Raw genomic sequence first — 13,474 nt, forward strand, 5'->3', positions numbered from 1 at the left:
TACCCATTCACATGTCAGATAGCAAAATAATTTTTCCCACCTGGTGTCATGAGTGAGGATGGCGAGCAGGGGGCTCCCATCCAGGCTGTAAAGCGCATGCGTAGCACTGAGGAATTAGGTGGCCATTCAAAGAGACACAGAACGGGCCCGCCTTAGTCTTTGGGGTTTATCTGTCTGGGTTTTCCCACGCTTCTTCAGTTGTTAGGATTCTCTGTTATGTAGCAGTAAATAAACACTAGAGACCTATTCCTTGTCTCAGCGTGGTTCCTGGCTGTTAGGATACCTGGATTGCATTCTTTCAGAATTGTACTTTTTCCCAAAAACTCGTCTTTGGTTCTTTTATTTTCACCATTCACTAGAGCTTAACGTATCACCAAGCACCATCCCTGCTTTCAGGCTACCAGCGTTAGTTGCACCTGTCCTGTAGGCAGCATTCCCTGCGAATGGCAAAGACGGTACCGGTCAGCTTCCCCGGTATGACACAGGAACAACCAAACCCCGGTTTTCCTGCAAGCGTAGCTGTGCTACTTCCTGCAAACTAGAATCCCTGAGTTAGTGACAACCTTGCAAATTAACACACACTTTCCTACATCTCACCAACTAGGGGGTATATGCACTACACTGGACAGAGACATAGACCAGTCAAAAGGAAACAGTTCTTCACACAGCATATAATTAACCTGCAGGATTCATTACCATGATAGATGTTGACCACCAGTAATTTGGATGGCTTTAGAAAGGAATTGGATAAATTTCTGGAAGACAGGTCTATCTAGGGCTATTAATTTTGAACATTCATTGTTATCTGCAGGCATTTAGGTGCAGCAGGCCTCCAAATAACCAGTTACAGCAGTTGTGGCTGGTATTGGTATTTGGAAAAAACTCCCAACAAATTGCTAAAGTAACTGGAAGAAGAACTGAGTGCTTCACAGAAGGGTACAGCACCTCTTGGATGAAAGTCCTTGTGTTATGAGGAAGCCAGCTGAATTCAGGAGCACAATAAAAATAGTACACATGGTCCTCGTTTAGCGACCACAGTGGGACTGGCAACTCAGTTGTTAAGCAAAGTGGTCATTAAGTGAAACCACAGCTGTGCTTATGATCTGACTTTAGCTTTCCTTTGCTTTACAGACCTGTGAAGGCTGTAAATGCGAGGACTGGTCACAAAATTACTTTTTCATCACCATCGTAACTGCAAACAATTGCTGTACAAGGCAGTCACTAAACAAGAACTACCTGTAGTCTTTTTGCACCTCTAGATGTTTAGAGCTGTGGTACTGGTTCTCTCTCTAGTTGGCTTTCCCGCTTCTAAGGCTAGTCATCTTGGTCCTCTCTGTTTTGCTCACTTGCCCCCTTCTGGTCAGCAGACCCATCAACATTTTGCTTCTCTCCTGTTCTTCTCTCTTGCTGAAGAGAGAGCAGCCCTGGCTGGTGACCCACTTAAAAAGATGGGCTCAACCTGGATTGGAAGAGATGGAGAGCCTATCTGATCAGACTCACCAGCAGTACTTACCTGTGCTGTTCTCTGCTGTTTCAGGATCAAATCCCTCATGGGGACAAAAGACATTTCTTGGTGGACTGGGGGTTGGTCTCACAGGGCCACGAAACTCGGTTAGGAGGGTTTTGCGAAGCGGCTACAGACAGACAGATCTGAAAGGCAGTCCCTTGTCCAGCAACACCAAAAAGTTGGTGGCTCTTCAAGAGATTCTCAGCTGCTTTAGGTCACTTAGACTGGCGCAGCTGTCAGCCCTGGCTTGTTTCTGATATCACGCATCCCTTTTGCCAAAGCACTTTCAAACACTTCCAGAAATAGAGAAGAATGTGAAATGCAAACTTCACCATACATTTTCTTTTCTCTGATATTAAATATATTTGTAGCGAAGAGAGTCAAGTGTCAGAATGAATGTATCTATCATTACTTCCACCCTATGCTGTTCTCTTTAATGGAGCCTGAAACTATGACCTTACCTACATGCAAGATTCAAAGGCTAGATAGAAACAAGGAGAAACTACAGCTAGGAATAGCTGAATAATTACCTTTAGACCAACCAGAGAGAGAAACCTTCCCAAGAGGCCAAACTCATTTAAGGGTTCCTAAAAACTCAATCTTGCAGGTGTCAGTGGACATGCTTGACTATGTGCAGCAACGTTTTATGAAAACGCAGTAAGACTGCACAGGACGAAAGCAAGCAACAAACAGGCTCAGCACTTCAAAGAGGCCTTGTGGTAGATCCAGGTCCTGGTAGGGGTTTCAAGGCACGGTGCCCTCCCAGGAATGAAAAGGATGAGGGAAGAGAAGCACCCAGGCTGCCAAGCTTTCGGTAGCAAAGGTGATGCAATGACAGGTCTATGGTTTGGGGAAAACCAGCGGCAGCCGTCAGTGTCAATTTCCAAACTGGTTCCTTGGGAGTCCCAGCACCATTTCTTAAAAGTTGGCAGGGTTGTGGGGCCTTAATAAGAAGTCCAGTAATGGTGGACAAACCTTCTGAAGGAAACATTCCTGCTCTTCTCCTGCCATGAGACACAAAGCCAAGGAAGTGTTGAGTGTGTTCTAGGTGCACATAATCATACCGCCAGTCCAGACGGTCATGAGGAACATCTATTCAACGTCAGTCCCCCCACTTAAAAAACCCCATCAGCTAGCAAGCCAAGACTCCAGCTCAGGTTTTCCCAGCCTGCCCTAGAGTAGGACCTCAGTGCCCTTGCAACAGGCAAAAGATCTAGCAGATAAGCTGACACTGAAAGGAGTCTGTGGCACTAAAACCTTTGGAAGTGTGTTCCAGAAGCCAAAAAGCGCAGCGATTGTGCAGTCTCACTCCTCTCCAGTGAGGTCCTTCCTGTGACTAAATGGATATGTGGAGCTTGTTCTGAGCAGCATTGTGTGGATCTGCCCACACCTCAAACAAGAAAACTTTGTGACTCAGCCCGCCTATCTTTCATAGAACCTCCTCTGACAGACCTTAACATTTGTCTCCTGCTAGAAATTGGGAAAAGAGTTTGAAGGCCGCTTTTTAACAATTAGTTTAACCCTGAGGAAGGTGATGGGCTGGGGGCCCTCGGTGGCTACCTCATTATCCCTTTCCAACTGCTGTCCTCCTCCTGTCCCCCATTCTCATTCTGGGGTAGTGCTCCGAGAAGCTGGGTTGGTCCTGAATCTTCCAGGTGGTATCCCCTATGGTTGTTCATTGGTAGCATTTAATTAACGTATTTACTTGTTTCTCACCGTATTCTAGTAAGAAACCTTCTTGCAGGAAGAAAATATTGTCTGTGAGACATATATTGAGTAGGTAATACATGATATAAACTCCTGGCACGATGATTGTAGCCCTGCCTCTTCTGGACCAGTTGTATACTGGGGAAATTATGGGGAACTTGCTGATCAGAGATATAAGGGAAGGGATCAAAGGAGTCTAAGCAATAGCTCTTTGATCACTGGGACCACCACCATAAAGTTTTTCTGCTACAATCTGCCTACCGCCTTTGAAAATCTGAAACTGGGCCAGCTCACGGGTGTCCTTCAAGCAGAGCAGGACAATGGAGAGCTTTGAAGCAGTGAATCCGATTATTTCTGGGCAACCTGCCCTCTTATGGATGCTGGAGAGCCCTTGAAAGTGTGGCTCACGTCAGCTTCTGCCCACGTGGTCCGTCTTGCCCTGTCTTCTCCTGTGGGTGGACTCATCAGAGCATCCAAAGGCAGGATGGGTGCACAGTTTTCTAGCACAGGTATACACATGTGCACGCAAATAGGCATTTTTTTAAAGCTTTTTAAAAACTTTTTTTAAGCTCTGTGTTCCTGAACCTACACAGATATCTCCTCTTTGAAATGGAGGAGTTTAGGGAATGAATCAGAAAGAAAACAGGCAGGTCTTGGACCTCAGGGACCAACCTCTGTTGTCCCCACAGTGGAAGGCACCCTCTGCTAGTTTGAACCACCACCCATTCTCTTCCTTTAGAAACTAGGTAAAGACACATCTCTTTTCCCAGGCCTTTAATAGTTAATTATTTTATTATTCATGTTTTAATTTACTTGTTTTATCTCTTGTACTTAGTATGCGCGTGTGGGTATGGCTGTGCTGATTTAAATTGGAACTTGCCTAGAATGTTCACTTCGAACAGAACCAAATACAATGATAATTCTATAAATGTATAGATCAAGTAAATCATACATAATCAAGTAAATAATTAAAATCTGGAGGCCTTGTTTAATCAGCTGTATGTCTGTGTGATCCAAAGCATTAAGGAAAAGGATCAAAGGTGTCTAAGGAATCCTCTGGCAAAGCTTCCTACACGTGTCTGAGCATGGCACCCTGTGGACAAACCCAAAATCGGCCACTTCCGTCCCCTTTGGTCACGTGGCTCAACTCGGGAGCTGGAGGGCTGTCACTTCCACAAATTAAATATTAGGGAGGGAGTTTAGAGTTCAACCTCCTCTCTTCCTCCCCCCTCAGATTTTCTGCTCCGCACTCTGCTCGTTCTGCTTGAGCGCCTTGCTGACGAGTGCTAATAGCAAAATGCCACACCAGGGTCTGGATGGAGTTTCCCACATATTAAACATTCTGAACTTGTCCTTTTGCTCAGAGATGGTGCATAATTAATAATTAAACAGCTTCTGTTGTAATGGGTTGACCTTCTTGAACCGTTCATTATTCACAAGGTAGAGGCAATCACTCAAAACACTCCCGCCACCATCAATGCCACCCCGAATGGCGCGTCTCTGCGTTTGTCCTGCCAGCATTCAGAGGAGTAGGTGGGTGGCCTCTGTAAGAAGTAGCATTGCTGCCATCAGCTTCTCAGGAGGCGTGTAGGACCTTGAGTGGAGAACAGGGAGTGTTAGGAGAACCTGCAGTGGGGACAGTTTGAATCCTCGCTATTGTGATTTGTACATCCCCCAAAAGGTGTTGGAAATTTCGGGTTCAGATCTTGCTGGAGCCAAAAACTCAGGCTTGGCCCTCAGCCAGACGTCTCCCCTCAGGAGAGTTCCTGTGAAGATGACGGAGGAGGCAGAGGCACCAGCCCTGCACAAGATCCTTCAGCAAGCGCAGTCAGGAGTTACTGGGCCTAGTTCGGATTCATGAGAGTTCATGAGGGGGCTCTCACAAAATGGCTCCCATGGGGGGAGGGACGTGGCCATTTGCAAAGTGGCTGCTGTGGTGGTGGCACCTGTCCAAGAAGGGAAACTGGTGAGGCTAAAAGGAAAGATACTTGCTCAGGACCCAATTATAAGGCAACGCTTTGGGGCAATGTTTCTCAGGCTTAGCCATTTTAAGAAGTGTGGACTTCAACTCCCAGAATACCCCAGCCAGCAATGCTGGCTGGGGAATTCTGGGAGTTGAAGTCCACACATCCTAAAATGGCTAAGCCTGAGAAACACTGCTTTGGGGGAACCACTTTTATTAAAAAAAACAAAAAACAACAAGTCACTTGATGAATTCAGTGTCTGCCTCCCCAGCAAACAGCAAAAAACATTGGCATAGAAAACAAATTGATCCTGCTCAAAGAAACAGAACAAGATACCTGTCCATTAGGAAACAAGGGAAGGCCCACATGTGTGCAGGAAAAATGGACTGAGACCAGCTTCTCAAGCTGCATCAACCTTGTGCATCGCTCAGGCTGTGCACGTGTGTAGCTCAGAGGCAGGGTGGGAAAGAAGAAGGGGGTCTACAGACTAGCCTCCCAGGTTAAAGAAGAAATTATTTTAAAAGGCCATCAAGTGGGACAGGGAGGCTGGCAGCTACCAAGATAACCACTGCAGAACTTAAGGCCCCATGGGCGCCTGATTAGGGGCCCCAAAGCTGGATCAGTTTAGGGCCTCTAATAGAGGGAGGTCTTGTCTGCTCTGCTGGGGCCAAGAGGCTTCCTAGATGGGGGACCAGTGGATCCCCAATGGATGTCCCCAGATCATCACTTGCAAATTTCACAGGGGTCTGCAAAACCCCTCCCATCTGCCGTATGAGCAGGTCTGCCTTTTAGGTTTGTTGTAAAGACTATTGTGGAAGAGAAAGACCTGAAGCCCTTTGAAGGTCTGCTTCTAAGCATCAGGAGGCGAGTCCCTCCCTCCGCCTCCTTGCAGGGCTATTAGGCAAGAGGAGCTTCCCAAGCGTACCTTCCCCTGTTTGTTCAGCCACCGTGCAGCCTGCAAAACGCGTGTCAAAGGCAACCTTCAGAATCTTGTCGCCGTTTACTCTTCAGTTACTTTTGATTTAATTGTGTTTTGCTGTAATTTCTGTTTGTTTGAATTGGAAACAAAGCCTTAATAAGAGTTCTAGTTAATTTTCTATCTTGTAATTACCACTCTCATTTTTCTGATAATTGGGCCGTCGCAATTATATGTATATTTACTAATCACTTCGGCAGCTCAGTGGTTGCTTTTCCCTGCCGCCATTGCGAATGACATGCACACACACGTGTTTGTTGAGGGGCTTTGAACCTCCTCCTCCTCCTCTCCTCTCTCCTTTTTAAATTTTTTCCCCTTCTCCCCATCACATCCAAGCTATTTCCCTCGCAACCCTCCCTGATGAACCCCACACATGCATTTGACACAGTTGTGTGCGAGAGGAATTGTTTGGCTCCCACCAAACGTTACACACTCTGAGTTTCTTGCCTGCAGCATTAGAAGGTTGTGTGAGATGATAGATGGCTCTCGCAAACGGCCAAAACAGGCAAGGCACGGCGAGATTAAAATAAGTCATTCCTTTGTTAATTTAAATAGGTGCATGCATCATACTTTGCAGAGCACTCGGGGACGGAGCGGGGGTAAGGTGGTGGGGGGAACAGTGGCAAAAGCTGCCGAAAGATATTTTTAATAGCAAATGAGAATAGATGAGAAGCGAGTCATTTGCAGCTGATTCCTGTTCGATGTGGCTCTCTTGTTCCAACTGTAGGACTAATGAGATGCCTGTTAAAGTCCTCCACAGTGCAATTTCATTATATCCTGAGCTGTTACACTATAAACGCTGGCAAGTCTCTCCGTCGTTCTGGGCGGGAGCACAGCAGAGCCTGCTTGGTTTGTGCCTCTCCCTTCCCCTTCGGATAATGCGCCCCCCCCCCCCGGTTGCGGAACCTATCTGGGGCTTCTCTTCCTGTTGGATCCGTCGTTAATTAGCTCAGCTCCCCGTTTTTAAGTTCTTTATACACCCTTGGCCTCTTCTGCTTAAATCTAACAAGATTTGGGATTGCTAAGTGTAAATAAATAGCGACTATGATGGAGGAAGCGAAGGTCAACACAAGAATAATTTCCCAGCTCTTTGTTAATTACAAGACCATTTGGGTGTTACTTAAATAATCATTAATTTCTCATTTACACTTTTGCTACCTTCTTTCCTGCCCCGTGGCTATCATTGTCCGTTTTCGACTTCCTCTTGGTCTGATTTCTATGTGTTTTACCCACTGTGTAACACTCATTACTTTTAAATGCAGGGTTTCCTTTTATTTGTTTTTTTTTAACTGTTCTCGTTTGTTTTCTGTCAGAGAACGACTGCGCAATTTACAATTTGGACTCACGCTTTCCTGTTCTTTTTCTCCCCTCCTCCCCCCTCGCCCTCTCCCCCACCCCTGGCCAAAACCGGCTTGCAGGAATCTCCCGTCCTTCCGGTTGGGGAGTTCTCGGAGCCGTTTGTACACTTCATCACTCAATGGTAAGCTCCGTTTGCAAATGTGCCTTGCCTTCATGTAAACGATACATGCCATTAACTCCCCGTATCACAGGACCTTATGGCTTTCTCTGAATCCTTCCAGGCCTCCGGGGACTTGGCAGGGCTTGGCCAGCTGGGCCAGCAAAGCTGAGCAAACTGTTTAAATTATGTAAACGTTATTTACACAAAGGGTCATAAAAGTACTTTGGAGGGGGGACATTTTTGCCCCCACCCCCTTTTTAATAAACAACTGGGAACCCGGATGTATGCTCCGAGAACCAGTGCTGCGCATTTGTACATGCACACACGCATGTGTTTGGAATCACTTGAAGAGGGATGATAGATAATCATATTTATAACTCTATTATTCAAGCGTTTCTCATCTTGCTTAGAAAAATAGGCTCGGCTTTTAAAGTGGTCTAAATGGCACACTTGATTAATTTGTGGGCTTTTCATTTGGAAGAAATGTTATGGGGTCTGTCTTTGGGGGGTGCATCTTTTAAACCACACTGTAGGGCATGTTTTCATTCTTCCAGTCACACTGCCTTGTTAAGTGGGGAACAGTCCTTAAATTAAGCAGCACCATTAAAAGGAAATGGATATAGTTTGAAGTCAGAATCTCCTGAGCACCAAAAGGTTAACTCACTGTAGCAAAGACGTGTTTTAATGCCTCGTTCATATGGAAGGCTCATAAACAAGTGCCAAAAGGACAAGCGAGATTGAACTTGGTCTAAATGTGGTGGGTTTGATCAAGAATTTATTTTTCTTCGCCAACAAAATAGCATAATTTAGTATAAGAATGGAAAGCAAAACAGCCACACACCTAGGCATACACTTACTAAAATATAGTAATAACCCTGTGTTATAAGGAGAAAGACATCTGTTATACCAATAAAGTTGCACCACTTTTAAACAAACTAGAGATCTAATCTCTGTTGCAGAAGGGATGGGAGTGAGAGGTGTTTCAAAGCTATACCCGAAGCTAATAAAAGAAGATTACTCTCAGCACCACACAGAATTGGGCCAGGCACTTGCAGTACTAACAGGAATATCGGTGTTGAAAAATATTGATGCTGGCAATCAAAACTGACCCCCCCAGCACTTTTCTTTGTTCTAATTTTCCTTTCCTTTGCAAGTAAAAGTTTGACTAATGTCAATAGAATTAACTTCCAAGGAGGCAACCAAGTGGGAGAAGCATTTGAATAAATGCTGATGACGGAGGCCTCTCCTGGAATATTCCAAAGGGAGGTGTTTTTTTTTTTAAAGAGAGAGGGAAAGAGAAGGAATGAGCAGTGTGACTATTGTTAATTGAAATAATAAATACAAGGCTTATGTTTATTATAAGACTGATCCACTTTGGGGTAGATTAGATTTCTGTGGTAAAGCTCGAACTATTGGTGATCTATCTTGCTGTACCTTTCCACTTGTACCCAGAGATTAATCAGAAAGCATATTGTTTTTATATTTTTTAATTGAGGCAGGAGGAGGGCTAACCTCTACAGATACGTCCACAGATGTCAGGTGGAGGCATAAATGATAGCACATAATAGCCTCGTTCTCCCACAAGACCCAGCTACTTTGGAATGTCAGATTAAGCGTGTTGCCAAGGTGGCTTAGAACAGCTTGCAAGAATGCAACCCTCAGTTGGGCTTTGCAGAGAAGGAACCCGCACAGGGAGCTGGTGCTGCGGCCAGGATTCCAAAATGAACGGGCATGACAGCAGAGCGGTGCTTGGCCAGTTGTGCAGGAGCAACTCTGGGGGCCCCACACAATTCCCATCCTGTACCCTACCCCTCATTTGCCTTTTAAGAATCTGTAGTGTAGTAATTAAATAATAATCCAGGATCCTTCTGGCTTTTTCTCTCCCGACCACTGCAAAGGAGAAAAGAGGGCAGTTGCACGATTGCAGAGTTAACCATTGCAAATCATTGGAAAGCTCAAACTGTAAGTGCCTGTTCTGGAAAGTGATGAAATCCCTGAGGAGACAGAAGGGGATTTCACAAAAAAGAAAAGAAAACCCAACGAGAACACAGAAATTGCAGCTGACTGCCCTGGGAGTTTGTGAGCCAGGCATTCTGCAGCTCCTGCAAGCTGGACCATCTCAGGAGAAAGAAAAAATAATAAACTCAGTGACAGAAATGAACAAAGTTCCTTTTTGGCTACTATTTAGAAGGATTGTTTTGTATGGGCTTCTGTTGAGTCATCTTGGCTGACTAGGGTTTGTCACATTCACACTTCCCGAGTTCTGTTTGAGTCCCTGAAATGTTCTAAGTGAGCATCTAAAAACGTGTTACAGCAAATTGGGAAAGAAGATGACTTGTTCCCTCTTAGCTCATTGAAGCAGAAAATATTTTTTCTTTAGTTTTAAAACACTCTTTAAAGCAATCCTTTAATTTCCCCCTTGGTTACTGGTGTGATTTGGTTTATGGCTGTTGGTCAAGCATCATGAGATATTTAAGAATCTTCACTGTTCTGTGCACATTTCTTAACTTCTTCCTTTTTTCTCTGTGTCTTCAGTATGAGAAAGCAACCGAAGGAACGGCCAGCACCTGAAGAATTAATGGTGAGTCGGTCGAGCTGTGCACCCTCTGAGACATAAAGCCCAAAAAGTTGTATTGGTTTATGCCACATGCAAGTTTGTATTTTGTTTTTTCCCCCTTAAGTTAACTAATGTCAAATCTAAACTTTGCTTCCAGCGCTGGCAGCCAGCAGACATTATTGAGACACGCATTATCTCATGATTTCATTATCATTCTTAATGGTCTTCCGTAAAATTTAGGGGTGGGATCAGGCGTGCATCGGCACAGCCTTCTTGGAACCTGCTGGCATTTGGGTCAGAAGAGGCTTTCAGTCATAGAGATTATTCAGGGTTCTTCCTTAATTTGCTGAATGGTTTCTTCTTTAAAAAAAATTATTTCAGATTCTAGCCAAACAAAGTATCTAGGAAGAGTATCAGCATTTGTGGTATCCACTACTCTATATTCTCATTGTGAAACGGGTGGGTGCTAGAGCCAGATTGCGCCTTGCTAGGGCTTCTAGAGAAGACCCTCATTTCCTCAAGTTGCCTTTGTTTCTCTCTGTTAGTAATAACATGAAATGATGAACAAGTTTCTTTTTCCCGTTTTTCTTTAAAATGAGATGTATTTATTTATCTATTCATTTTTTATTATTATTAAATTTGTATGCCACCTGACTCCCAATAACTCTGGGCAGCTCATGAGAAAAAACATTTTTAAAAGGATACAATCAAAAACAAAAAAAGGAATAAAGATCCTAAATACCTCAACACCAGTTCAGCCATACGTCGTCTTTGCTGGCTGAGGGGTGAATGGGAAACATAGGAAGCAAGTAAGACAGATGCCAAGTTCCTATCAAAGTTAAAGGATGATGGCCACGATCCCTAAATCACACAACTAGCGTTGCGCCTTGAATAGTGCTTTTGGCTTCTGTTCTTCAAACAACAGGAGCTGTGTGCATATGCTGCATGCACTGCTAAGTGTGTATGTGGAACTGCTTTGGAATCCACAGTATAACAGAGTGATGGGGAAAGAAAAGGAAAGTGTTGTTCCGCATGTCACCGAACTGATCCCAGTATCGCAGGTGCTGCCTTCCCAGCTCTTTCTTCATGTTTGTGAGACGTTCGGCCTTGGATTTGAATTTGAACGCCAGTAGATGCTTTGGAACTGTGGTGTTGGAGGAAAATTCTGAGAGTGCCTTGGACTGCAAGAAGATCCAACCAGTCCATACTCCAGGAAATAAAGCCAGACTGCTCACTTGAGGGAATGATATTAAAGGCAAAACCGAAATACTTTGGCCGCATAATGAGAAGACAGGACACCCTGGAGAAGATGCTGATGGCAAGAGTGGAGGGCAAAAGGAAGAGGGGCCGACCAAGGGCAAGATGGATGGATGACATTCTAGAGGTGACGGACTCGTCCCTGGGGGAGCTGGGGATGTTGACGACCAACGGGAAGCTCTGGCGTGGGCTGGTCCATGAAGTCACGAAGAGTCGGAAGCGACTAAACAAATAAACAACAACAATTTCTGTTGATGTTGAAAGAGCATTTAAACAACTTGATATATCTAAACAATGTGGAACTTGGTGTTTTTCTCCACGCCACCCATTCTATTTCTGAGTAGCATTGGTTGAGGCTGCCTTAATTTGCCTCTTTTTTTATTAACTTTGGATGGTTGGAAGGTTCCTGCACTTAGTCACATCTGAGAGAACTTGGAACAGGTTCTAGAGATGGAGATGCATTTACCTTACACAACGTTATTATTCTATGGCTGGGTGGCTTGACTATTAAACCAACAGAATGGGGTTTCATAAAATCTGTATCTCTTTGTAAATGCATGCTTTCTGTGATGCAATAGGCCTGGCACATATAAATAAAACATCTGCAGATCGCACTTCACAACCCTCAGTATATATATGTGTGTGTGTTCAGAAGCTATAACGCCACTCCAGGGTGTAAAGCCATAAAGACGGAGGCCAAGGGGTGAGTGCCGATAGGAACAGAGACGCAGAGTTATATATCTTTCCAACTACCTGCCCTGAAGTGCTTGGTTCAACTCATAAGGCAGTATCTTTCCCCCCTTCAATAATTAAAAAAAAAAAAAGCATGACAGCTTCAGAAAGAGATTTGGGCTTCTTTTAAGATTTAGTACTTTTACTGCTTTTCCTTCTTTGAAAGCGGGCTTCCAAGACAACGGCTTACCCACCAAGCGTGGCCTGTCGCTACTGACAAGATCCTCTGCCCATGGAGAGAAGTCTGGCTGAGATCCTCTTTGGTTATAGACTTGTGAGAAATCTTGCTTGGCCACACCTGCAGTTGGCTTCCTTTCAGGGTGGATTAGTGGATTGAGAATTGTTCCCTAGCTTGATTTCCCAGATTCATCCTGATTTGGTTCTGATTCTTGCTTACATTCCAGAATTGTGGCTGGCTGGCCACACATTTCTGGCGAGCATCAGAATGACCATGATGCTCTGCAACAATGGTTCTAGGCCCCACCAGTTATATTGGGATGCATTTTTTAATGGCCAAAATCTCATGGGATTGTGGCATTCTCACCCACAGTTTCATGACCTTCAAAGGTTTCAGGCAGATTTTCTTTTTAATCAGGGAAGGGGGTGGAGCTGAAAAGATGGCCACTTACACAGCAGCAATTGTTTTTCTAGTCTTGCTTGTTCTCCTCAGGTGCAAGTCTACACTCTGCTGATACATTCAAGTAGCATTTTCAGCTTAACTGTGCAGCCAAGTGGCACCAATTTCAACGTCATCCTAGTTGTGAATTTCTCAAAATCTTTTAGCAAGACCACATGAGGCATTGTCTGTCTTTTGGACAGACACATTGAGCTTTGCCAGAGAGAGCAAGAGAGAAACCATTGGGCATAGGCCAACTGGAGCAGGAACTGAAAATTGAGCTAATGCTGCCAGCCTTCTGAAGTCTCCCCGGATGAGACAAGCTCTCTAAGTCATTCCTAAGCAGTAGAATGAGAAAAAAAGGTGCAGGCTCTTGGCTCCATGGATAGTTTGGGATGCTATGGATAATTTAGTATAATAAAGGAAGGCAGCAAAGTGAATATTACTGTGTTTCGCCTCTGGTAAAGTGAGCTAAATCACGAAATGGGGCTCCAGAAGCAAGCTTTTGGATTTATCAATATAATAATTTTATTAAGTTTCAAGCAAAGATAAAAGCTGCAGAAAAACGAACTACAAAGAAAAAGAAAAAACTAAAAAAGTATCCCCACCGGAAATCCAAAACCCAGTTTTTAGATTTATAATCTGATTATTAGATTTATAATCTAAATCTAATTTAGATTTATAATCTTTTATAATTTG

At 44.3% G+C, this 13,474-nt stretch overlaps 1 protein-coding gene across 4 annotated transcripts in view; it reads left to right on the forward strand.

Moving 5' to 3' along the window:
• MAP2K5 (mitogen-activated protein kinase kinase 5) overlaps positions 1-13,474 on the forward strand; it is a 143,370-nt gene that overhangs the window by 111,804 nt on the left and 18,092 nt on the right. For 3 of the 4 annotated variants that reach the window (XM_063314346.1, XM_063314345.1, XM_063314347.1), the window contains 2 exons: positions 7,573-7,634; positions 10,149-10,194. In XM_063314346.1, coding sequence (XP_063170416.1) covers positions 7,573-7,634; positions 10,149-10,194 — 108 coding nt within the window. Of the gene's footprint in view, positions 1-3,233; positions 3,720-7,572; positions 7,635-10,148; positions 10,195-13,474 lie in introns of those variants that run through there. The other variant, XM_063314348.1, reaches the window with a different exon arrangement.

This window comes from Candoia aspera, chromosome 13 (genome assembly GCF_035149785.1).
Source record: "Candoia aspera isolate rCanAsp1 chromosome 13, rCanAsp1.hap2, whole genome shotgun sequence".
NCBI lineage: Eukaryota > Metazoa > Chordata > Lepidosauria > Squamata > Boidae > Candoia > Candoia aspera.